Source organism: Ahaetulla prasina, chromosome 5, assembly GCF_028640845.1.
Source record: "Ahaetulla prasina isolate Xishuangbanna chromosome 5, ASM2864084v1, whole genome shotgun sequence".
NCBI lineage: Eukaryota > Metazoa > Chordata > Lepidosauria > Squamata > Colubridae > Ahaetulla > Ahaetulla prasina.
Window position 1 is genome coordinate 96,355,634 of NC_080543.1, and position 24,862 is coordinate 96,380,495.

Consider the following 24,862-nt stretch of genomic DNA (forward strand, 5'->3'; position numbering starts at 1 on the left):
TTGTTAAATTACTTGAATCCCACCACTGCTTACAATAGTGCCTCATAGTATTTATGCATTTGTAAATAAATTCAAACTTTATAGAACAATATAACAGCAGTCATATTATATAGTATTCAGATTAGTGAAAGACGTAAAATCTGTATGTCTCTAATATGCTATGTGATTTTTACTTTTTAGATGTTCTGAAAACACAGCTGTTTTGGTTAATTTATGTTTTAGGATATTGTAGAATCCACAATAAAGATTAATTACAAATGTTGTGAAAACATAATGTAACTTTCCAGTTCAAAAGTATCCTAGCTCAGGTAAATATGTTTCTTTGTAATTCTTCATTATTCAAGAAATTAATAAATAAATACATACTTTAAATACAGATAGTCCTCGAGTTACAAATGTAATGAAGCCTGCCAATTACATTTCTAACCTAAGGATTCGTTGGAATGAATCATGTCAAATGAATGTGAAAACTCCCTTTCACCCACGCATTCGCTAATTGAATGTGCAGGTTGTTAAGTGCACATGAGGGGGATAGGCAGAGTAAATGTTGCAATGCCTCTGTGGTCATTCCTAAGGATTAATGACTGCCATGGTGCTGCAACATTCATAATTTTGGGACTGTGTGGTAAATACTTGGGGGCGGGTTATTACACAACTTCATATAGTCACTAAATACAGGTAACTGGAGGATTACCTGTATATACGTAGTTAACTATTTATTGCACAAATAGTGAAACAGCATCCTTACTGACTTGCCTATTTCATAGACTAAAACATTCTCTAGTTATAATTTAAATAACAAGATGCCCTTTCTTTAGGTAAAGGTAAAGGCAAAGGTTTCTCCTGTCCAGTCATATCTGACTCTAGGGGGCAGTGCTCATCTCTGTTTCTTAGCTGAGGGAGCCAGCATTGTCTGAAGACACTTCTGTGATCATGTGGTCAGCATGCTATCCGTCAAGGTGCACAGAATGCTGTTACCTTCCCACCAAAGTGGTATTTATTTATCTACTCGCATTTGCATGCTTTCAAACTGCTAGGTGAATAGGAGCTGAGGCAAGTAACGGGAAGTCATCCCATTGCACAGCACTCAGGTCTCGAACCTGTGCTGTCAGCTTTCCAGCTGACAAGCTCAGTGTCTTTAACCGCCTATTAGCTCTGTATAATACCTCTTAAGAAGTAGGTTCTGCTGCTGTGATATAGAAACCTATAGAGGAAAGGAAACAACAAGAAGTTGTGTTCATAGCATAAAATAGCAATGTGGGATGAGGCTAAAGCATGGGAAAATACAGATTCAAAGAGGTGCAGGGACCAAGGTATGTTTGTCTTTTTTGGTTAAGGAAAACATTTCATTATTCCATGCAAAAGTACATGAAAAAACCAACAACGTATCCTGAATGGAAATTTCTGGTGGATGATAACATAATCCTGCAAAAAAACAAGAATGATGTTGGATCTCTGAAAAACAGGTTAACATTTAAGTCTGTATTATCAAATTGAAACTGCATAGTTTGTCAATTTATCTGAAGGGTTTACTTTAAAAAAGGAAGAAATATATTGACTAGGCTATACAAGGGTAATCTCATTTTAAAACAGCTTATTTTTTTCAATGCACAGGTAGTTCTCAAATTATGACCACTCATTTAATGATGGTTTGAAGATACAATGGTCTCAGAAAAAGTGATTTACAATCTGTCCTCAAAATTTCAATTGTAGCAACACCCCCACGAGCACATGATTACAGTTTGGATGCTTACTAAATAGCTCACATTTACAATGGTTGCAGTGTTGTATTGTGATTTATGACTTTCAGTTAGTTTCTGACAAGCAAGGTCAATTGGTGAAGATTTTATTTGTTTAACATTCAACAATTTAATTTGTTTAAATTCTGGTCCCAAGTATGGTCATAAATTGAGAAGTACCTCTGGCTGAATCTAATCCTGGAATGCTGGAATAGAATAATAACAAGCACCTAAACTTAATTGATCATCAACTTAAATGCATGCTTTATGAAGTCAGTTCATTGTGTGAAACTATACTTATCAATAATAACCTATTTCTACAGTTCAATTAAAATAAGAACATAAATTACTGCAGTTGCCTTTACTGAATCAAATTTATTTAATTTGGACTAGTATTGTTCAAAAGAGTTAATTAAGAAAGCAGTCATTCTCACAAGTAGCTTTGTGAGATGGATGGCAACGTAAAACAAATTAATTAGTAATTTTTAAAAAATTAAATGAGATCAGTGATATAGTGTCAATTTTAATCCATTCAAGGACAGATGCAGGGGGAAAGGAAGATGATCTGGATAGAAATATTTAGGAACTTTTACCTAGGAGTTGAAGGAGTTGAAATAATTTTAGATCACAGAAAACTATGTAACATTTGGTTGGAACTGATGAGGAAATGAATCAATATAACTTGGAAGGCACAATAAACAAAAATCTGCAAATGTTAAACACTTTTGCCTTATAGAAGTTATACCTAATCTATTTCACTATTCCATAGACAAGTCAATCTAATAGGTGAGTAGGATATAGATAAAGTATACAGTACATACCTTGTACGGTTCACTAAAGAGAGAATAACTGGTATTAAATATGCTGTCTTCATGCTGGGTCTCCTGATTTCTCTTTTCCCATTCTTTTCTTCGTAGCATATTTCTGTCAAGATCATAGACACTGCACCAAAAAAGAACAAAAACTAATCAAAACCAGGACCCCAAAAATGATAAAGTTGACAAGATGATACATCAAAAAAATGCCAGTTTGATCAAGGGATTTAATATATAATAAGGAAGGAAAGCTTATTATTGTCTTAAACGAGCTATACCTACATAAAACACTCCCAATAAATTCCAAATAGGAAGGCTACAATTGTCATATGCATTAGTCCTACCTCCCAAAGTTTATGTAAGGTGGCAAACTGTTGAAGCTAGAAAGAAGTATCTGATAATTCTATATCTCATCTTCAGGTTTTGTCCACAAAAAGGTGATAAATATAAAATCATTAAGGAGGCTGGGCATCTTTATTAGTAGGGCCTGCAATAGACTCAACTGGAGATCACTAATAATTTACCTGTTAAAAATGTGTTTTCAATTGGCCCCATCTTCCCAAATTCACAAGGACATAACTTCTGCATAGTTGCAGTATTAGTAAATCCTTCCTCTAGAACTGCCAAATGGAGAGTACTAAAACAAGCTCTGATAAAAGCTCAGTACAGTTTAAGATAAATTGGTGAATTTCACTAAACATTTCTCTATTTTTTATGCATCCTGGAATTTTGACTGTGTTCCTATTGCAATCCTGCCTCTTCAACTTTACTAAATTTTCTTCTTGACTCCATCTAAGTCAGAATTGCTCCAGAAACAATACATGTATTTGCAGCAATACTATTAGTCTATAATAGCAGCTGCTCTACTACTATCATTAAAGAAACTCTGATCCATCACAATGCTATCTGTTATACAGATTATCTTCACTCAATGACTGTGCTGTTTAGCAACCATTTGAAGTTATAACAAAACTGAAAAAGTAACTGGCCCTTGTACTTATAACTGCATTTAACTTTAACTACGGTATGTAAAAAACACAATTTTTATATAGTTTATAATACTTGTCTTTGTAGCATAACACAAAGACCTTCAGAACTCTCCTAAGGCTGACTTCCATCTGTGGAAAGACAGCTGCATAAGCCAGTTATATACCGTTGTCAAAATCTTCACTCAAGTTCCTAGAAGCATTTATACTGCCTTAATAATTTATGTCACGTACATTCTTTTTCTCACAGAATTTATTTTATTTATTAAAACCTACAAACATGTATGACTTTGAGTGGCTTCTATGTATTAATTTTTAACTGTTTATTTTGTTAAGTGTTGTCCAGAGTCATATCTCTGAGATGAATGGCTATATGCCTATCTACACATCTATCTACACATCTATCTACACATCTATCCATCCATCTGTCATCTATCAATCTATCTGTCTGTCTGTCTGTCTGTCTGTCTGTCTGTCTGTCTAATTAAAAACAGATTCAGCCTAACAAAATAACAACACAAGGTACGTGTCAGGCCTGGAAACCATATTAGACTTTAGGGTTCCAGACGCTGCCACATTTTTCCCCTGAGGGGAGGAGGGGGGTTGAGGGGTATGGTAACATTCTTCAAGCGGTCAAGGTCGGATGGTGTTCACATCTGCAGGAAGAGTGGCAAGAAGATATTCGAATGAACTGGAAAAACGTGGGACCATGTGACCATCAAAGGGGTCAGGGGGGTGGGACTCTTGGGGTTTGTATAACTGGGAAAAGAATCCGGAACTTCAGTTTTGGAATTGCACTCATCGTGTGCCAGTCTCCTCATGCTAGTAAAGAACTCTGGAAAAGAAATGCCTCCGAGTTTCTTTTACGCAGAAGAGGTATTTCTGGAACCTTGACATTATTCCAAAACTCGGAGAGAGTTCCTACGGTCCATTGGGTCGTCTCAAGGACTTAGTTCTGGATTCCATCCGGAGACTAACGGAGCGGCTGAAAAATTAAATTCGATGGTGGAACAATACATACGATGTTATGTAAATTACCAACAAGAAAACTGGTCCGACTTGTTACCATTTGCAGAGGTTGCATATAATAATGCGGTACACAGCAGCATGGGGTTAACCCCTTTTCAAGTAACCAGCGGCATGGACTTCGTTCCAATGCCTGAACTCCCCGTGCAACCCCCCACTTCAGTTTCCCTAACGGACTGGATAAATTCGTTGAAGAAAGGTTGGGAAAACACAAAAAAGGCCTTAGCTGTGACAGCTCGGAATTACAAAACCCAAGCTGACAAACACCGTTCCCTTCAACCCCCTTTTCGCATTGGAGATAAAGTCTTTTTGTCTACTAAGTATCTAAGATTAAGAATACCCAGCAGAAAATTCGGTCCAAAATTTTTGGGTCCTTTCCCCATTGTAAAAATTATTAATCCGTTACCGTCAACTCAAACTCCCTCGCATGTTGGGAAAATACACCCGGTATTCCATACCAGCTTATTAAAACCTGCTAGACAGTCTGATCTGAGACCTCACCCTACCGCTCCCCCACCCCCATTGATAATCCAAGGTGAAACCCACTATGAAATCAAGAAAATTCTTGACTCTAGACTCTACAGAGGTCAATTACAATACTTAGTCCACTGGAAGGATATCCATTATCTGAATCTACTTGGGTCAAAAGTTGGAAAGTAAATGTGGACAATTTGATTAAACAATTTCACGACACTTTCCCTGACAAACCTAAGAAACCTCTTGGAGGGGGGGGGGGTAGAAGGGAATTGTGGACCACTGACACTCTTCTTTATCGACTCTTTGTTTTCTTTCCTAGGATATAGCTTCTTTTCCAAGGGGGGACGCCTGTCAGGCCTGGAAACCATATTAGACTTTAGGGTTCCAGACGCTGCCACATTTTTCCCCTGAGGGGAGGAGGGGGGTTGAGGGGTATGGTAACATTCTTCAAGCGGTCAAGGTCGGATGGTGTTCACATCTGCAGGAAGAGTGGCAAGAAGATATTCGAATGAACTGGAAAAACGTGGGACCATGTGACCATCAAAGGGGTCAGGGGGGTGGGACTCTTGGGGTTTGTATAACTGGGAAAAGAATCCGGAACTTCAGTTTTGGAATTGCACTCATCGTGTGCCAGTCTCCTCATGCTAGTAAAGAACTCTGGAAAAGAAATGCCTCCGAGTTTCTTTTACGCAGAAGAGGTATTTCTGGAACCTTGACAGTACGTATCATAGAGCAGTCAAGGACAAAGGTAACTGCATTGCTACAGAAAGGTCCAAATTCATATTAGCCCCAGAAGTCAGGATTATTCTAACAGGACTGAAGCTAATGTAAACACTAGGACTGTTTTTTAAACTTGACCATTTCAAGATGTGTGGACTTCAACTCCCAGAGTTCCCTTAAGAGCAGGCGTTTCATAATTCTCAGATATGCCTATCTCCTTTTACAGCTAATAATTCCGTTTCTTTTTAACTAAAGAAAAACAACTTCGCCTTACAAACTTGCTGTTTTAATAGCTTACATGAATTTTTATGGGACTGATGGTTTTCTACTCATTAATGTTAAAAAATATTTCCAAATGAAAACATATACTGCAGTGCACATAAAAGGAATAGACTAGCTTTTCAGGGATTGGTGACAGATTAATGAAATGCTATATTGGGATGCAAGTAATTTTTTAGACTTTTTACCTAGTTCAAATGAAAGTTAATTTGAAGGTTCTACGTCATTTTTTCTTCCTTTTACAAACAAAAATGCCACAGGGTAAAGCAATTATTCTGATTTACTGTTTTTCCTTTGATTGAAAATAAAGACATATAGCCTGGTATCAAAAAAGCAACAACGAAACAAAGTGTTCTTTCCCATAGACAAAATACCTACTATGCTATTTCAAAGACTTTACCTCTAGGCAGCTGTGCAGGGAAAACATCAATCAGTGACATGTGTCTACGATGAGACTGATGTTTACTTTCACAGCTTTTCATCTTACATCCAACAAATTACTTCTCCTTCACTAAAATACCTAGTTAAAATTTCATTTTTCGTTTTGCAATGAGTTTTAAAACTTTTGCTCTAAGCAATTTTAAAGCTAGATTAATTGATTCTTCACTCTTCACTTTTTCCCCCCCAAGTTCTTTGTCCATTAAATCTAGAAGAAAAGTCTCTGGTTTAATTTGCATATTCATTTGAAGAAACTTCTGTATCTGAACATTGTTCTACATTTTTATAGCAGTGAGAATGATTTATGCACGAAAATAGAGAGATACACTAATCCCCACAATGGAAGAATGGTTGGAAAAACTGATGGAACTAGTGGAGGTGACCAAATTAACTGCTTTAATCAAAAACACATCTAATTTGAACCTATCTGGAAAGTGCTTCAGGATTTTGCAAGGGGTCTTTGGTGCTCTCTGAGCCTGGTTGTTTTGTCGCAGACGTTTCATTATCCAAAACTAGTTTGGGTGATGAAACATCTGCAACAAAACAACCAACCTCAGAGAGCACCAAGAAGCCCTCATTTCAACCTTGAGCTACAAATATTTTCCTTTACTGAGATTTTGTGCTTGAGTTTTTTTCATTATAGAAATGGCTAGTGTATATTGAATATGCAAAGTAAAAAACCGAGGCAGTAACATTATTATGTTCATTCAATTGCGATGAAAAGAGTCTGAAGTTAATGACTCCCTTTAGTCTACACTTCTCTTTCCTTTTCCCATTTTCCCACTATTCTCTTTTTCATTTGTATTTTATACTCTAATAATACATTAAATAATAAAATTGTATTATAAAAAAAAGATTCTTTGCTCCTCATGGGTTTTATGACTCACTATTTCAGTCATATAAATATCAATGCAGTCACTGTCTTTTGGTAACAATAACTTATGTACAGATGGAAGCAAAATTGAATGAGAAGAAAATTGTTTCAGGAAAACTCTGGAATTTTACCAAATCATCTCTGATGTATATTGACATACACAGAGACTGGATTCAAAAAGCTACCATTTACATATTATGGCTTAACACTAATGAAATTAGCTTCATTACTGCATTTTAAGCCATATTTTATAAAACACATTTTGTATCGTTTATAAATGATTTTTTTAAAAAAACCAAATATTTTATGGCTTAGCATGTTGTATAAACTCAGCTCCCTTTGGCCTATTCACTAAATGATATCTAAATGAAATACAAATGATAGTTTAATCAACACTTCAACTAGGTTAGTATAGTATATCTGATCTATTAATTTTATAAAATAAATCTAGGCAATTCCTTTTCTCAGTTATAGTACCTAGGAGGATATACTATTTATTTAACATCTCTGTTGCCATGATCAAAATCACACTAAGTAATATAATATTGCCTTCTTTAACAAGTTTAAAAGAAATTAACAGGTCTAACCTGATCATAAATATTTTAATTTGGTTAACTAAACTGTTTAGAACATTTTAAAAACATGCTCTAAAAAGTTTAAATTCAAAAATATAGAGGCACTCTCCTGTTACCAGTGTGACTCAATTCATTTATTTCTCAAATAACTTTTATAAAACAAATACAGAACTAACTGTTCTATATAAAGCAAAGGATACCTAAGTAGCAAGGCGTTATATTTTACTTCCAAGGGACAGGAAAATATGGCATTTCATTATTAGTGTCAAGTACTAGCAGCCATAAATCCTATGACTCATGAAAACTGTCTATTTGGGTTACATTAGAATAGAATAGAATAGAATAGAATTTTATTGGCCAAGTGTGATTGGACGCACAAGGAATTTGTCTTGGTGCATATGCTCTCAGTGTACATAAAAGAAAAGATACGTTCATCAAGGTACAACATTTACAACACAATTGATGATCAATATATCAATATAAATCATAAGGATTGCCAGCAACAAGTTATAGTCATACAGTCATAAGTGGAAAGAGATTGGTGATGGGAACTATGAAACGATTAATAGTAGTGCAGATTCAGTAAATAGTCTGACAGTGTTGAGGGAATTATTTGTTTAGCAGAGTGATGGCCTTCGGGAAAAAACTGTTCTTGTGTCTAGTTGTTCTGGTGTGCAGTGCTCTATAGCGTCGTTTTGAGGTAGGAGTTGAAACAGTTTATGTCCAGGATGCGAGGGATCTGCAAATATTTTCACGGCTCTCTTCTTGATTCGTGCAGTATACAGGTCCTCAATGGAAGGCAAGTTGGTAGCAATTATTTTTCTGCAGTTCTAATTATCCTCTGAAGTCTGTGTTTTCTTGTTGGGTTGCAGAACCGAACCAGACAGTTATAGAGGTGCAAATGACAGACTCAATAATTCCTCTGTAGAATTGGATCAGCAGCTCCTTGGGCAGTTTGAGCTTACTGAGTTGGCGCAGAAAGAACATTCTTTGTTGTCCTTTTTAATGATGTTTTGATGTTAGCTGTCCATTTGAGATCTTGCGATATGATAGAACCCAGAAATTTGAAGGTTTCTACTGTTGATACTGTGTTGTCAAGTATTGTGAGAGGTGGAAGTATGGAAGGTTTTTCCTAAAATCTACCACCATTTCTACGGTTTTGAGTGTGTTCAGTTCCAGATTGTTTTGGTTGCACCACAAGGCTAGTCGTTCGACCTCACGTCTATATGCGGATTCGTCATTGTCTCGAATGAGACCAATCACTGTTGTGTCATCTGCGAACTTCAGTAGCTTAACAAATGGATCATTGGAGATGCAGTCATTGGTATACAGAGAGAAGAGAAGTGGGGAGAGCACACAGCCTTGGGGGGGGCCTGTGCTAATTGTACAGGTATTTGATGTGATCTTGCTTAGCTTCACCTGCTGCTTCCTGTTTGTTAGGAAGCTTGTGATCCACTTACAAGTCTGTTCCGGTACCTGTAGCTGGTTTAGCTTAGTTAGAAGAATGTCTGGAATGATGGTATTGAATGCTGAACTAAAGTCTACAAAAAGGACCCTTGCATAGGTCTTTGGAGACTCAAGATGTTGTAGGATGTAGTGCAGAGCCATATTAACAGCATCATCTGTTGATCTATTTGCTCGGTATGCAAATTGCAAGGGGTCTAAAAGCGGATTCGTGATGGTTTTCAGGTAGGAAAGCACTAGCCTTTCAAAGGTTTTCATGACTACAGATGTTAGAGCAACTGGTCTGTAGTCATTCAGTTCCTTGATGGTGGGCTTCTTGGCACTGGGATGATGGTAGAGCGTTTGAAGCAAGAAGGAACATAGCACATCTCTAGTGATTTATTGAAAATATGGGTGAAGATGGGGCCAATTGGTCAGCACAGACTTTTAAGCAAGAAGGAGTTATCTTGTCTGGGCCTGGAGCTTTTCCTGGCTTTTGTCTGTGAAATAGGTCCTGCACTTCCTTTTCTGTGATCACTAGGGTTGTGAACCCAATGAAATGGGGTCAGTTGTAGGAGGCTTGGCTGTTGTTGGTGTGTCTGAGATGGGGTTGTGGAGATAGGTGGCTGTAGTTTCCTTTCAAACCTGCAGTAAAACTCATTCAGGTCATCTGCCAGTTGTTGATTACCTTCAGCCTGGGAAGGAGGTTTGCCATAGCGGTGATATTTTTAAGAGTTTTCCACATGTTTGCTGGTTCATTTGCTGAAAATTGATTCTTTAGCTTTTCAGAGTAGCTTCTTTTTGCTGCTCTTATCTCCCTTGTTAGTGCATTTCTGGCCTGATTGTACAGCATTTTATCACCTTTTCTGTAGGCTTCCTCTTTGGAATGTCGTAGCTGCTTAAGTTTAGGTGTAAACCAAGGTTTGTTATTACTGTGTATTCGCAAGTTCCTTGTAGGTACACATAGGTCTTCACAGAAGCTGACATATGATGTTACAGTATCTGTGAGTTCATCCAGGTCTGCAGAGGTATCTTTAAAAATATTCCAATCAGTGCAGTCAAAACATGCCTGTAGCTTTAATTCTGATTCCTCCGTCCAGGTTTTCACTGATTTAATTATTGGTTTTATGGCTTTAAGTCTTTGCCTGTAAGCAGGTACAAGGTGAATCATGCAATGATCAGAGTGTCCTACAGCTGCACGTGGTAAACCACGTAGCATTTCCAATTTACTGGTAATGACTTGAAGTTCATCAAATTTAATCAAGAAATGATGTATGTACTATGTCATGTTATGTTTCACTTGGCTTAAATAGAATTGTGGCAGACATTCTGCATGATTTACTGTATTTTGGACTATGCATAAGTGTTTGAAAGCAAAACATATATTGAGTATGAGTTTGAAATGCCATTTCAATGCCATTTCCAATTAAGTGCACTTAAATTCAATAGCTACTTAGGAATTTAATTTTTCACCAGTTATGGTCTTAGATGAAGATGTACAAATATTTAGATATTAGGTTTTTTCAAATTTGTTTTGTTTGCAGAACTGATTTAGAGAGAGTTCCAAAAAAACCAAAAACCTAATTTTCCTTTTAAGAGAGAGAGGGAGGGAGGGAGGGAGGGAGGGAGGGAAGGAGGGAGGGAGGGAGAGAGAATGAGAATTTGTTATTGGGCACTTATAAATATTGCAAACGAATAAAATAAATATTATGAAAGACATACATAAATATCTTTCATTTTCATTGATTGCCATTGAAGTCAAAGCCTTCTTTAGATCAGCTCCTTATAGAAGTACTATAGGTAGTCCTTGACTTACAGCCTTCAATTTAGTGACAGCACTGAAAAAAGTGACTTATGACAATTTCTCAAACATTGCAGCATCCCAATGGTCATGTGATCAAAATCCAGACAACTCATTGGCAACTACCTCATTTTTATGATGACTGCAATGTCCCAGGATCATATGAACACCTTTTGCAACGTTCTGACCAGCAAAGTCAATGGGGAAGTCAGATTCAATTTACAACCATTTTACTAACTTAAAAACTGCAGTGATTCACTTAACATCTGGCAAGGAAGGTTACAAAATGGAGCAAAACTCAATTGTCTCACTTAGTAACAAAAATATTGGTCGTAAGTGGAGGACTATGTGTACTTAGATCACAGCAACCTCAGAAAGTAGCCTACCCTCAAAAACTATAACTGCCTTACAGCTTCAAGAGGATTTAGAAATCTACTTTGCAAGTGAACAAAAGTATGTACATATCAGAAAATAAGACAAAATTATGTTGGCAGCTCTAAAAAGTCTCAGTGAGATCTCCTGAGACACACTTTCTTGAGCAGGAATTGACAAAACAAAAATCTAGAATCTTAATATAACAATAGAGGTGTTTGTATAGCTGGTGAATGCAAAGGCTTAAAGCTTAACATGGTCCTAGGGCCTCTTGAGATTTAAGATTTTGCTTCAACCATGAAAAATCCATCATTCTTGTTTGATAAGACCAGATGGCTCCCACAACATACAGAACAATTGGAATAACTTTCAGCTGAATTCATGAAACATGGTAAAACAAAAGAAATCACATTATGTATTAGTACAATGTCTGAATTCAATGATTAAATCATCCCAAACAAAAATGATGCTTTTTCTATCTGTTTAGCTTGGCCTTCCTCATGAAAGGCCAAAATTAATTAAGAGGTTCATCTAGAAAATATTCAAATCGAAAACAAGTTCTACCAAGGATCATTTCTTAACATTCAATTTGTTCATTAAATTAAACTAAGCCTATCAGAGTGAAATACTGAACCATATTTTATTCCATCCCATCTCTTCTTTGCTATCTGGCTAGTTTGGATTTTAATACAACTATAATATGCAGCATTTAATATCCATGGTCAAATAATAAACTTAGTAATCTCTTTCTTGTTGCTTTAGTTATATTTTCAATCCTTTGGGACCTTTATTTTCAATCTCCCATTAAGTGCGTTTACAAAAAGAAAAAACACTTCAGCAATATTTATTTTCAAATGTAAATACCAATCCAAAGAATTTAGCGAAGCTATGTATGTGTTGAAAGAAGGAACACTAGGGATTTCAATACTTTTTTAAAAAAATATTTTTTATTAAACAGTTTGTCTTTAAAAACAACACAAAAAACAATCACACACACACATATATAAAAAACCCACATCAAAACATAATGTATTAAACATTACATACCATCAATGGTGATTTTACAGCATTCCGTATTGACATACGTATTTTGCTTTTGTAGTTCTCTATTCTATCATTTCTATTTACTTCTCAATAGGATTATAATTGCATTACTCCAATATATATATATATACACACACATACATACATACATACATACATACATACATACATACATACATACACACACACGCACACATTATAATATTCATTTATTATATTTTATTTATAACATTTACATTCGGTTATATTTACATCTCTTTAATGTGGTTCAGTTACTTTAATTTAAGTTTCATCAGTATTAAGTTAAACATTTTCTGTTCCGATTTCTATTTTTGAGCCAACTGTACATTTTATTCCATGTTTCATAATAGTCCAAATCCTCTCTCTCTTTCAACTCCATAGTCAATTTATCCATCTCTGCGCATTCTAGAATTTTCCTAATTACTGTTTCCTCTTCATTAATACAGAGCATGTATAACATACCATAAAGAAATAAAAGAAAGCATAGCTCATTTAACGTTTATCAAAGAATGTCTTGAGCCATAAATAAAGCCACTAAAATTATATTATTGTAATTTGTCAGGAGCTGAACAAATATTAATTATACAGCATTTAAACATTAGACTTGTTAATGTCATATTTAATTTAAATGTTACTCTGTAAATGTTTCCCCACCACATTAATTTACTTCTATTATTGCAATTTCCATTATTAAGTTAAGAATACTGCCACTGAAAATTTGTTTAACAGAAAAACAATAATTAATTAGAAGGCATCTTTAATTATACAGCATTTTATGCACTTGTTTTATAATCTGAAGTTATACAGAAGCATGTTGTTTGATTCAGTTAGCAAGAAACATTTATCACATGTAATACCAAATGTGAATTGCTTTCAAAAAGGCAGTGGATTGCTCTTGTATGCTTCTAGTGGTGTGCAAAGTGTTTAAATTAAACACTTCAACCTTGAAACAAAATATGGTTGAAGACAGAATATGTCTGAGTTTGGTACACTTCCAGAATATTTGGGACCACATCAGAACACTTCACATAAGGCCCAGACAACGTGCTTTAACTCCTGTCTATATTCTTGTCCAAAAAAATTGAATTTTATTTTTACTTTCAATATGAATTTTGGCCAAATATTACAAAGAAATAAAAAGATTGCTACTAGCATTTTAAAATCTGTAGAAGCTAAATGCTTATAAATAGTATAATGATGACTTACATTTAAAATATACACTATTCTGTAAAAATTACACTACTCAGATGTATTTTCTAGTCTTGATTTCATTTACCTAATTATGTATTTAAATTTAATGGCTTGAGAAAGCATGGCTATCTGCAATGTTAGACATATCTACTCAGAACCAAGACTGACTGAATTAAATAGACATCCCACATCCAAATGATGGATGGATGGTTGGATAGATAGGATAGATGAATAGAAAATGAATGCTTCAATTTTTCCTTAACTCCTGGCAGCATATAAATTAGCAGATCTTAATTTATGAATTTATTTTCTGCAAGAATAAGACAATCTCATTCAATTTTATTTATTTATTTATTTATTTATTTATTTATTTATTTATTTATTTATTTATTTATTTATTTATTTATTTTTCACATTTATATACCGCCCTATCTCCCTAGGGACTCACTTAATTTACATATTAATTAGCATTGGGGTGAAATGTAAAATTTGTTACTACAGGTTCTGTAGGCATGGCTTGGTGGGGGGGTAATGTGACTGGGTGGGCATGGCCAACTTTTTTTTTTTACTTTTAAAAGCATTTTTTCTACAACCTTTTCGACCAAAGCGGTTATAAAAAATGCTTTTAAAGGGTTTTGACGATCCCAGCTGAGTTGCCTGATCGTCAGAACCCTTTAAAAGCATTTTTAAACAACCTCTTCAGCCGAAGAGGCTCTGACGATCAAGCAACTCAGCTGGGATCGCCAGAGGAGCCTTTTAAAAGCATTTTTTAATAACCTCTTCAGCCAAGAGGTTGTAGAAAAAATGCTTTTAAAGGGTTCTGATGATCCCAGCTGAGCCACGGGATCATCAGAGGGGTTTTTTTTGTGTTTTTTTAAAGCAAAAGTATGGGGGAAGGGCAGGGATTTTTGCTACCAGTTCTCCGAACCACCCGCTGCCATCGCTACCGGATCAGACAATACAGTCTGAACTGGGAGCATTTCACCCCTGAATTAGCATATTGACTACCATGATCTCAGAGATTTGGATTTCCAGTTATCTGACTCTTTCTAACTAAAAATGTATAGGAACTTCTGCCTAAAAACCATGTTCCTATTTATTTTAAATTAGAGTAATAATAAAAGTAATAACTTATTAAATTTGTATTTATTGATTGATTCAATTTCTATAGCCACTCATCTCAATCATTGGTTCTGCGTAGCTTACATAGTACCCATATCTCAATTAAGTGTGAATAGCTCACAACAATAAAACAAAGAAATTCATAACGATTAAAAAAGATAAAAGCATGCACAGGTGACAAAAAAATGTCTTTTATCCTGGTTCTAATACTAATTCTGACTGATATTAGCTGTCCATGCCATTCTGGCAGAAAGAAAGAAATAGCTAATCTACCAGGAGTAAATACCTCCACTTGATTTTGGAAAAATTAACTAGTTTTAAAAAGTCTGCTTCCATGAATTATCTTTCTGCCAATATAACAAAAGAAGCTATATTATCCCAAATTTATTTTAAGATTTAAGAAAGAGACATAACTGGTCTGGCATAACTGAAATAAAAGGCAGAATGTTCCCTAATGGAGTTTAGAGAGCTAAGTAGGAAAAGGATGGGATTGGGAAGCTTGCAAACCATGCTGTTGACATATTTGAGGTGGAAACATCTGAATTACTGGTGTGCAATTACTGGCTGTTGTAGATTGGCAAGAATTCTATAGGATTGTTTATTGTCAATTGCAATAAATGCCAACACCTGCTTTGCTGCAAAACACAACCAGCTTGTGGTGCTCGCCTGTCAATAGTTTCTACCAGCCTAGATTTTTCAAATAATTGTGTGCAATTTCAACTGCCGTATTGTGATCTCATCTATGAAATTGCCTAGGGTGCTCAAGTTTATAAAATAGGGTGATATTTCTAAACCTGAAATTGAACAAGGGTAACAGAGATAATAGAATGCATTTGCCTGTCATTGGCTGCTGAAGCTCTTCTTGTCTGGAGGGGGGCCCCGTTAAAATTGTGGAGAAGAGTCTACAAAATTTCCCAAAGACAACATTTTAGAATAATTCAAAAACAAGTTGGCCATGTGACCTGCAGCTCTATAAGTGAACCCCTTTCCAGATGATTCACAATCTAGACTTCAGTATTACAACTTTTGGCTAAATATCCTGGGGCTTTACAGTAGTCATAAATGGAGATTTTTCTCTATGGAAACAGAGGCCATTTAAAGCAGGATAGGGACAAAGAAAGACTTTGAAAACTGTCTCAGCCTTATTATTTCCTCTGTGCCTCAATTCTTTCAACAACTCAATACTTAACTCACAATATCAGAGCAGTTCTTCCAAATTCTGTGATGTACCTTGTCTCGGTTAAGTCATCTTTCAGTTCATTGGTAGATCCTTTTCAAAGTTGATCAAAACTATATTGTTCCATCCCAAAAGCTGTCAAATAATTGAAAAGCTGGATATATACTTGTGAACTCTAGATTTACCTAATTTCAACTTGGAAATGTCTTAACTTTACTAGTCCTCTCCTAGTCAAATTTTTAAATGTAGTTAAAATCTTTGCAAGTCATTGCTATTATTGAGAGACAAAGCTCATTTGTCTGCCACACTCTTCAGTAAATACAGAACAAAAGGCACCTTGGAAATTGTAAGAAATTCCACTGACTGGCCATTGAAAGTTCACAATGGGCTCCTTCAATTTTGACTGGCAAAGCCCCATGAGAACAAAGAAATACTGGTTAGGCTGAAAGTTGCTGTACTGCTTCTAACCAAATCTTTTCCCAAATGTTATGCTAGTTGTATCATGGCATTATACAGGATTGGTATTTATATATCCACTTGATTTTAGTGCTCTAACAATACTTTAACAATTTTTTTGTGGATAATGAGGTGCCTGGGGTCTGAAGGCAAGGTTTGAGTGCTTCTCTGAAGAGAGAATAGTGACACTTTCAAGAAGTTGCATTTTTATGGAGACCAGGTCAAAACATAGGCCCCACGAGAGTATTTGGAACATCTTCTGTCCGTCCTTCTAGCCATCTTTATATCTCTATCTATCCATCCACCTATTTCTCTTTATCTCTCTACGTTCATCCATCTCTTTCTCTATCCCTTTCTCCCTCTCTCTCTCCCTCTCTCCATCTGTATGTCCATTTATCTATCTATCTATCTATCCATCCATCCATCCATCCATCCATCCATCTCAATCATATTTATATGGCCACTCTAGCAATGCAATCTGGGCAGCATACAGATAAAAACAGAACAAAACAAAACTCACCAGCAACATAACAGATACTAATATAGCCTCATCAAAAAAACAGTTCCTTTTCCCTTTTTATTCTGTTAAAATCTTGGTACAATATGTTATTTTAGTACAATGATATTTATATAATTAAATTTTCAACAATGTATTCTTTAGCCATCTTAGAGCATTGAATATGGAGAGCAGGAAAGTAGATATTCTATCAATATTAATTATAGTTTAGGAAATAATGTTACAAGCATTATGATTACTTGGCTTTTTCATTCAGAATTAATTATAACATTGGAAATGAGATGAAGGTGAAGCATACATCAAGATATATAATACTTTACTGTTACAGGTAATAGCAGAATCTTCTGGCTGACTGACAGAATTTCCCCCATTCTTTACAAAAAGAGAATTAAAACAAAGAAATATTGAATTTATTTTCATTCCCTCCTGTCTTTCATACCTAAAACTATAACACAAAATCACAATATCACTAAAATATTAAGATTATGGAAACTACAGGGTAATAAAAAATTGGGTGATATAAATGTTAATATTAAACCCAAGAAGCAAAATCTCAATTATTAATACAAAAATATAAAACCATTATATCACTAAAGTCTAGATGTAAAATTATAATTAACATTAAAATTATATTAATTATAACACCTTGCAGAATCAAAAACAGTATGGCCTTGCTGTATAAAGAACAATAATTAAAACGATATGGCTTCATTGCTAGAAATAAATCAACAAATCTGTAGGCATTTTCATCTTATTTAACAGCCTTAACAGTTATCAGTGAATGAATTACTTTATTTCCAGTCTTAAATATAACATAACAAAATTACATCCAAATGGCTACTGGTAGTTCTCGACTTACAATCATAATGGAGCCTGCCCATCATGGTTGTAAGTTGTGATGGTCATAAAAAAAATAAAGCAATCTTCTGGAAGTGATGCTGGAGGCAAGGGCTCAAGATGCAAATTTTGCCAAATTAAGGGTGGCATCAGCAGTGAACTCAGCAGCTGCAACCAATTTATTTATGTCCTGATGCAATCTGGAGTCCTCTTGAGGAATCCTTGCTTGCATTTGCCTAAGCCAGAGTAAAGAGGTCCTTGCGAAGAATGAGGCTACTGTGGCTGATCTAATGGCCCATGCAGCCGCTTGGTGGGTCTTGTGGGTGGAGAGTTCCGCCCTGCGATCCTCGGTTCGAAGTCCCTCTGCTGCATCTGAAGGAATTATGTTGGAGGAGGAGGTCAAGGTGGTTACGGGGGTATCTATGGTTGGAACCTTAAGAAGGTCCTCGAGCTCCTGATCTGTTATGTACATTTTCTTGTCTGAACCATAGGGGTGGGAATAGTACCTGGGTGACCCCATTGATGTTGAATGATGTCTAAAAAGAGCTTAGGTGATGGAATTACCCGTTGCTCTGAAACTGGTTCAGTGAAAAGGAATTTGGTGGGGTCAGATGTATCTGAAGCACCTTCCAATTGGCGTGAAGCAACCCCCATGTTAGCTGTGATTTTGGCCTTGTGTAATATATGTGTAATTATATACAAATATAATTTGTATAAAAAAGTTCATGGCGAAAAAGCCCAGTGGGGACAGGCTTGTCTGGAGCAGATTCCTCATCCTCTGATAAGTTAAAATCTGCCATGTCTTCTTCTTCCCCCAAAAGGGAATCCTCCCTGTGGTGGGAAGGGGTGGGAGAACGTGTGTGTTGAACGCGTTGTCTGGTGTGATGCAGTGGTGGGATTCAGCCAATTCGCACCACTTCGGGAGAACCGGTTGTTAACTTTCTGAGCAGTTTGATGAACTGTTTGTTGGAAGAAATCATTAGAGCAGAGAACCGGTTGTTAAATTATTTGAATCCTATCACTGGTGTGATGGCTTTCAGAGTGGGATCTTTGGGCTGAAGATCCAGCTGGATACGGAGCTGGAAAACCTCTCTGAGTAAAGGCTGAATCAATGCCTTGGGAAATAGTTTGAATAATAAGATGGCGTATGTCCTGAGGAATACTAGGATTGCTGTCCTCTCTCTGAAGGGTCACTGCTGCTGTGGGGGTAAAGGTGGCAGAAGGTACCTGATGAGATGGTTCTGGCATGGGTCTGGAAGTGTCCCCAAATACTGCAGTGACTGTCTCCTGGTTTCCTCCTGAACCACTTGGGAGAGTGGGAGACCATCTAGGTTGGTTTAACAGGGGCTGATGAGAAGCCTCAGTCTGCTGAGGTGAGGTAGAGTCTCTGATGCCCACTGGGGCGACAGGATCTTCCCTGCAATCCTCTGCTAATTTTGTTTGGCCTTATCAAATTGCCTATCCAGGGAACGCTGCCTTCTTAAGGCATCCCTTTCTGCAGCAGCAGAGGTATGATGAGAAGCAGAAGATTTGGATCTGGTAGAGGGTACCCTATTTATTATTTATTTATTTATTTATTTGATTTCTATACTGCCCTTCACCCGAAGGACTCAGGGCGGTTTACAGCCAGGATAAAACAACATAAATAAAAATTAAAACATTTTAAAAAAACTTATTCTAAAATTTGGCCACAACTGTCATAAAACCCACATAAAAATCCCCACATTTAAAAAATTGTGTTAGGCCAGACCCGCACAATGGAACAAAAAGATTTTAAGTTTGCGTTTAAAGGTCCAGAGGTCAGGGAGTTGATGCAACCCCGGAGGGAGCTCATTCCAAAGAGCAGGAGCCCCCACAGAGAAGGCCCTCCCCCTGGAGGTCGCCAGTCGGCATTGATTTGGATCTGCTTCTATGAGGGGCTGGGGCCTGTAAAGTCCTCAGAGTTACGATGCGTCTCTAGCCTGGCAACAGCCAGGCGTCCGCTGATTGGTTGAGACGCGCCACAAGAAAGGCGGGAAATTTGGAGCCCTGTCATTGGTGCAGCCCTTCTGGCAGCCGGTATATAAGAGCTGTCAAGGGTTTTTCTAGTTAGTCAGAGTTCTCTTGTTGTTATCACGTTGCTTAATAAAGTTGTTAAAGCAGTCCCTGACTGGACTCTTCCTGGTATCGGACACCAGACTTAATACTGGCGACGAGGGTCAAGTCGGACCTGCAAGGTTATCGCCTCCAATCGAATTGATTCATAGATGGCAACCCAGCCGTCTTTTGCTCCTTTCGAGCCTCACGCTGAAACTTGGCAAGCGTTCCTCGACCGTTTCGAATGTTTCCTGCGGGCAAATGATTACGCTGAGCTGTCAGCTGAAAGGAAGCGTGGCTACTTCCTCAGTCTTTGTGGAAGAGACATGTTCGGGACGGCCAGAGCTCTGGCCGCTCCCATTCCTGTGTTTGAGGTGCCATGGGACACTCTGCTAGGCAAGCTGCGGAGCCACTACTCCCCCACTCCCTCCCGTATTGCCCGAAGACACGCGTTTCGGCGAAGGATTCAGCAACCGGGCGAATCGATTAACACCTATATGGCTTCTTTGCGCACGGCCGCCTTAGAGTGCGAGTTCCACGATCTAGATGAGGCCCTCCTAGAGCAGCTGGTGAGCGGGGTTGCCGACCTGCGGTTGCAAAGGCGGCTGCTGGCGCGCGCAGATGTGACTTTGGCCGCGGCGATTGACGAAGCCCGAGCAGCTGAGATGGCTGAGAAGTCTGCGACGGAGATCCATAAATTCCAACCTTCCCCCGCTATTTCCGGGAAAGGCTCAGCTGTCCTTCATGTCGCTTCGGACCCGTCGGATTCCTCTGACGATGACAGCGGTGTCCGCCGTCTTAAGGCCACTTCCAAGAAGGGGTGGCCTCTGCCCAAACCGTCCCCCGCTAGTTGTTTGGGATGCGGAGGGAGCCACGGCAGATCTGATTGCCGTTTCAAGGCTGCCACTTGCCGCCGGTGTGGGAAGAAGGGCCATCTCGCCCGCGTCTGCCGTGCCGCATTGGCGGTTTCTGACCCTCCAGCGGAACCTGCAACCGGTAAGAAGATGACTTGGAAGACCGCCTCCGCCGGAAGACTGTTTACCATTGGCCATGCATCGGCGGCCCCTCATGGTAATAAGATTTACCTCACGGTAAACCTGGAAGGCTCTCCTTGCAAGATGGAAGTGGACACTGGGTCCTCCAAGTCCTTAATTTCCTGGTCCACCGTCAAACGACTTTTGCCAAATTTCTCGAAATCTCAATTGTGGCCATGCCCCATCACCCTAAAAGATTATCAGGGGGGGGCTATTCCGGTTTTGGGGTGCCGCGACTTCCATATTCGCCATGGGGAGTTCTCGGGGTATCTGCCTCTCATTGTGGTTAGGGGGCGCCTGCCCACTCTTTTGGGGTTGGATTGGTTTGCCGCCCTCAAACTTAATGTCCTAGGGGTCCACTCCACTACCCCCTGTTCTTGGGAAGGCATCACCCGGGAGTTCGCCGATGTCTTCAGTGATCACCTGGGGAGATATACGGGTTCTCCAGTTTCGTTTAACCTGGATCCCAGCATTGCGCCTATCCGTTTGAAGTCGAGAAGGGTGCCCCTCGCATTGAGGCATAAGGTTGACTTGGAGTTGGATAAACTTCTCTCTCAAGGGGTTATTGAGCCAGTGGATTATTCCCCATGGGAGACCCCTATTGTTCTCTCCCTTAAACAGGACGGCTCACTTAGAATATGTGCAGATTACAAGGGCACGATTAACAAGGCGCTGCAGGCGAACCCATACCCTGTTCCGGTGGTGCAGCAGCTGCTCCACTCCTGGGACAGGGCTCTATCTTCGCCAAGCTTGACTTGGCGCAGGCCTACCAGCAGTTGCCGGTGGGCGATGCCACGCGCTGGCACAGACCATTGTTACGCACCGGGGGGCGTTTAAGTGTAACCGACTCCAGTTCGGCATCAGTGTAGCCCCCGGGTTGTTCCAGTGTTTAATGGAGAGGTTGCTACAAGGGTTAGAGGGCGTCGTCCCTTATTTTGACGACGTCCTCATTTCCGCTGCCGGTCCTGAGGGCCTGGCCGGGTTGAGGGCTGTCTTGTCCCGGTTTCGGACCGCTGGCTTGAGGCTTAAGCGGCAGAAGTGTCAGAAAGGAGTCTCTCAGGTGGAGTTCCTGGGATTCCTGTTGGACTCTCGGGGGATTCACCCTACCCCTTCGAAGATTGAAGCTATACGTGGGGCCCCTGTCCCCACGAATAAAACGGAGCTCCAGGCCTTTTTGGGGCTCCTAAACTTTTATGCCATTTTCTTGCCGCATAAAGCCTCCCTTGCGGAGCCCCTGCACAAGTTGCTGTCAGCTAGCACGCCGTGGTGTTGGGGGAAGGAGGCAGCTGCCTCCTTCGAGGCTGTCAAGAGCCTCCTCACCTCTCAGGCAGTTCTTGTCCAGTATGATCCGCGCCTGCCGGTCACTCTGACGTGTGATGCCTCCCCTTTTGGCATTGGCGCGGTCCTGAGCCATGTTCTGCCTGGCGGAGCTGAGGCGCCAATTGCCTATTATTCCAGGACGCTCTCGGCGCCCGAGCGGAATTATAGTCAATTGGACAAAGAGGCTCTTGCGGCCGTGGCAGGAATCAAAAGATTCCACCACTATATTTATGGCCGTTTTTTTTTCGCTGATTACAGACCATAAACCGCTCCTTGGCCTGCTGGCCGGGGACAAACAGTCCTCAAATCCTATCCCCAGAATGTCACGCTGGGTGGAGTTTCTGGCCGCCTATAATTACAAACTACTCTATCGGCCGGGGAAGGCGATCGGGCATGCTGATGCCCTGAGCCGGTGCCCTCTACCTACCCCTGTTGTAGACCCAGCACCCGCAGAGCTAGTCTTGCTCATTGATGAATGGCAGTCCCCAATATCCTCTTCAGATATTGCGCACCACTCTGCCTCAGACCGGATCCTGTCTCAGGTTCTGGACTGGGTGCGCAGGGGGTGGCCAAGGGACCCGGTTCCAGAAGAATTCCTTCCGTTCCGGCGCAGACAACATGAGCTGTCAGCGTTAAAGGGCTGTCTCCTGTGGGGGAATAGGATAGTAGTCCCACAAGAGCTAAGGGGGAGCGTTCTTACGACGCTCCACGAGGCCCACCCGGGCATTGTTAGAATGAAGACTTTGGCCCGTAGTTATGTGTGGTGGCCAAAGGTAGACCAGGACATCGAACGATGTGTGGCTGGGTGTCTGAGCTGCCAGCAATCACGGGCAGCGCCCTCAGCTGTACCCATCAGGGAATGGGAGGCCCCCCACTCACCCTGGTCTCGAATCCACCTGGATTACGCGGGACCATATTTAGGGCAGTCAATTTTGGTGGTAGTTGACGCCTACTCCAAGTGGGTGGAGTTGGCATGCATGTCATCTACCACCGCGGAAGCCACCATTAGGGTGCTAGAACGATTGTTCGTGACCCATGGGCTACCAGACCTTGTGGTTACCGATAACGGGCCACAATTCGCATCGGCACCCTTCCAGATGTTCTTGGCCAAGCATGGCATTCGCCATGCACCAACGGCGCCGTTCCACCCGGCGGCGAATGGCCGGGCAGAACGGGCCGTTAGATCGGCCAAGGAGGCGTTGGGTCGCATGGGACCCACGAATTGGCATGACAAGATCTGCCGGTACCTGCTGGCACAACACTCGACACCGTGCCCGGTCACCAACCTCAGCCCAGCCGAGTTACTGATGGGGAGGCGGTTGCGGACGACTCTGGATAGGCTACACCCCCAATATGACACAGAGCGGGGGCCAGACAATTCAATCACAACTAGGGGGTTCAAGGGAGGGGACACCGTGTTTATCCGGAACTTTGGGTCATCACCCAAGTGGGTGCCAGGCACCATTATACAAATAACCGGGCCCTATTCCTACAGGGTCCGGCTGGCCGACGGACGAGAGTGGCGCCGCCATATAAATCAACTCAGACGGCGGACAGCCAGCACGGAGGGGCCCATCTATGACCAGGACTACCCAGGAACATCGGAGCTGGCCGCTCCAGCTACACCTCCCAGGCCACCAGCCCTGGAAGGAAACCACGACCACGCCGGCCCCGTTTCGGGAACCCGGCCTTCCGGACTTGCAGGCCAGGGAGGGACTCCAACCCTCAAGACGCGGATCGATCTCGTCGAGAAACGTACCTGAAGTTTCCGAAGTTCCCGCACGGGCCAGGCCTCCTTTAGGGGTGGAGTTGTCGTTCCCAGCAGAAGACTCAGCCACTCCTCCTCCTCCTCCTCCGGCAGCTACCGCCCCTGAACTAAGAAGATCTGGGCGGAGCCGACGGCGGCCTACATACTTGGCTGATTACGCATGCGCGGTCCAGGAGGGGAAGGGTGTAAAGTCCTCAGAGTTACGATGCGTCTCTAGCCTGGCAACAGCCAGGCGTCCGCTGATTGGTTGAGACGCGCCACAAGAAAGGCGGGAAATTTGGAGCCCTGTCATTGGTGCAGCCCTTCTGGCAGCCGGTATATAAGAGCTGTCAAGGGTTTTTCTAGTTAGTCAGAGTTCTCTTGTTGTTATCACGTTGCTTAATAAAGTTGTTAAAGCAGTCCCTGACTGGACTCTTCCTGGTATCGGACACCAGACTTAATAGGGCCACATTGGAATGGTGTCCCTGGGAGGGTGAGGAAGAAGCCCAGGAAGACCTGCTATGGTCCGCCATCTTGGAATAGAGGCCTGGAGTCAGTGGAAGCCTCAAATAAATTTTCAAGTCACTATAGCCCCGATTCAAGAAACCTGGAATGAGATGAGAGGAAAAGGGCTGATTAGCACCAAGCTGATACCACGGCTTGAAAAGTGCCTTTAAGCTGCGTGGAGGGGTGCCAAGGGGGGGGTCCCCAAATTTATGGCGTGAAGCAGACACCACTGCTTCTCAGGTGCCTAGTCACCGCAGCATTGGCAGGG

At 40.3% G+C, this 24,862-nt stretch overlaps 1 protein-coding gene across 1 annotated transcript in view; it reads right to left on the reverse strand.

Moving 5' to 3' along the window:
• The window catches only part of AFF3 (ALF transcription elongation factor 3), a 284,542-nt gene that overhangs the window by 232,486 nt on the left and 27,194 nt on the right, over positions 1–24,862 (reverse strand). The window contains exon 2 of the mRNA XM_058186246.1: positions 2,561–2,681. Within this exon, the coding sequence (XP_058042229.1) occupies positions 2,561–2,681 (121 nt within the window). The remainder of the gene's footprint in view (positions 1–2,560; positions 2,682–24,862) is intronic.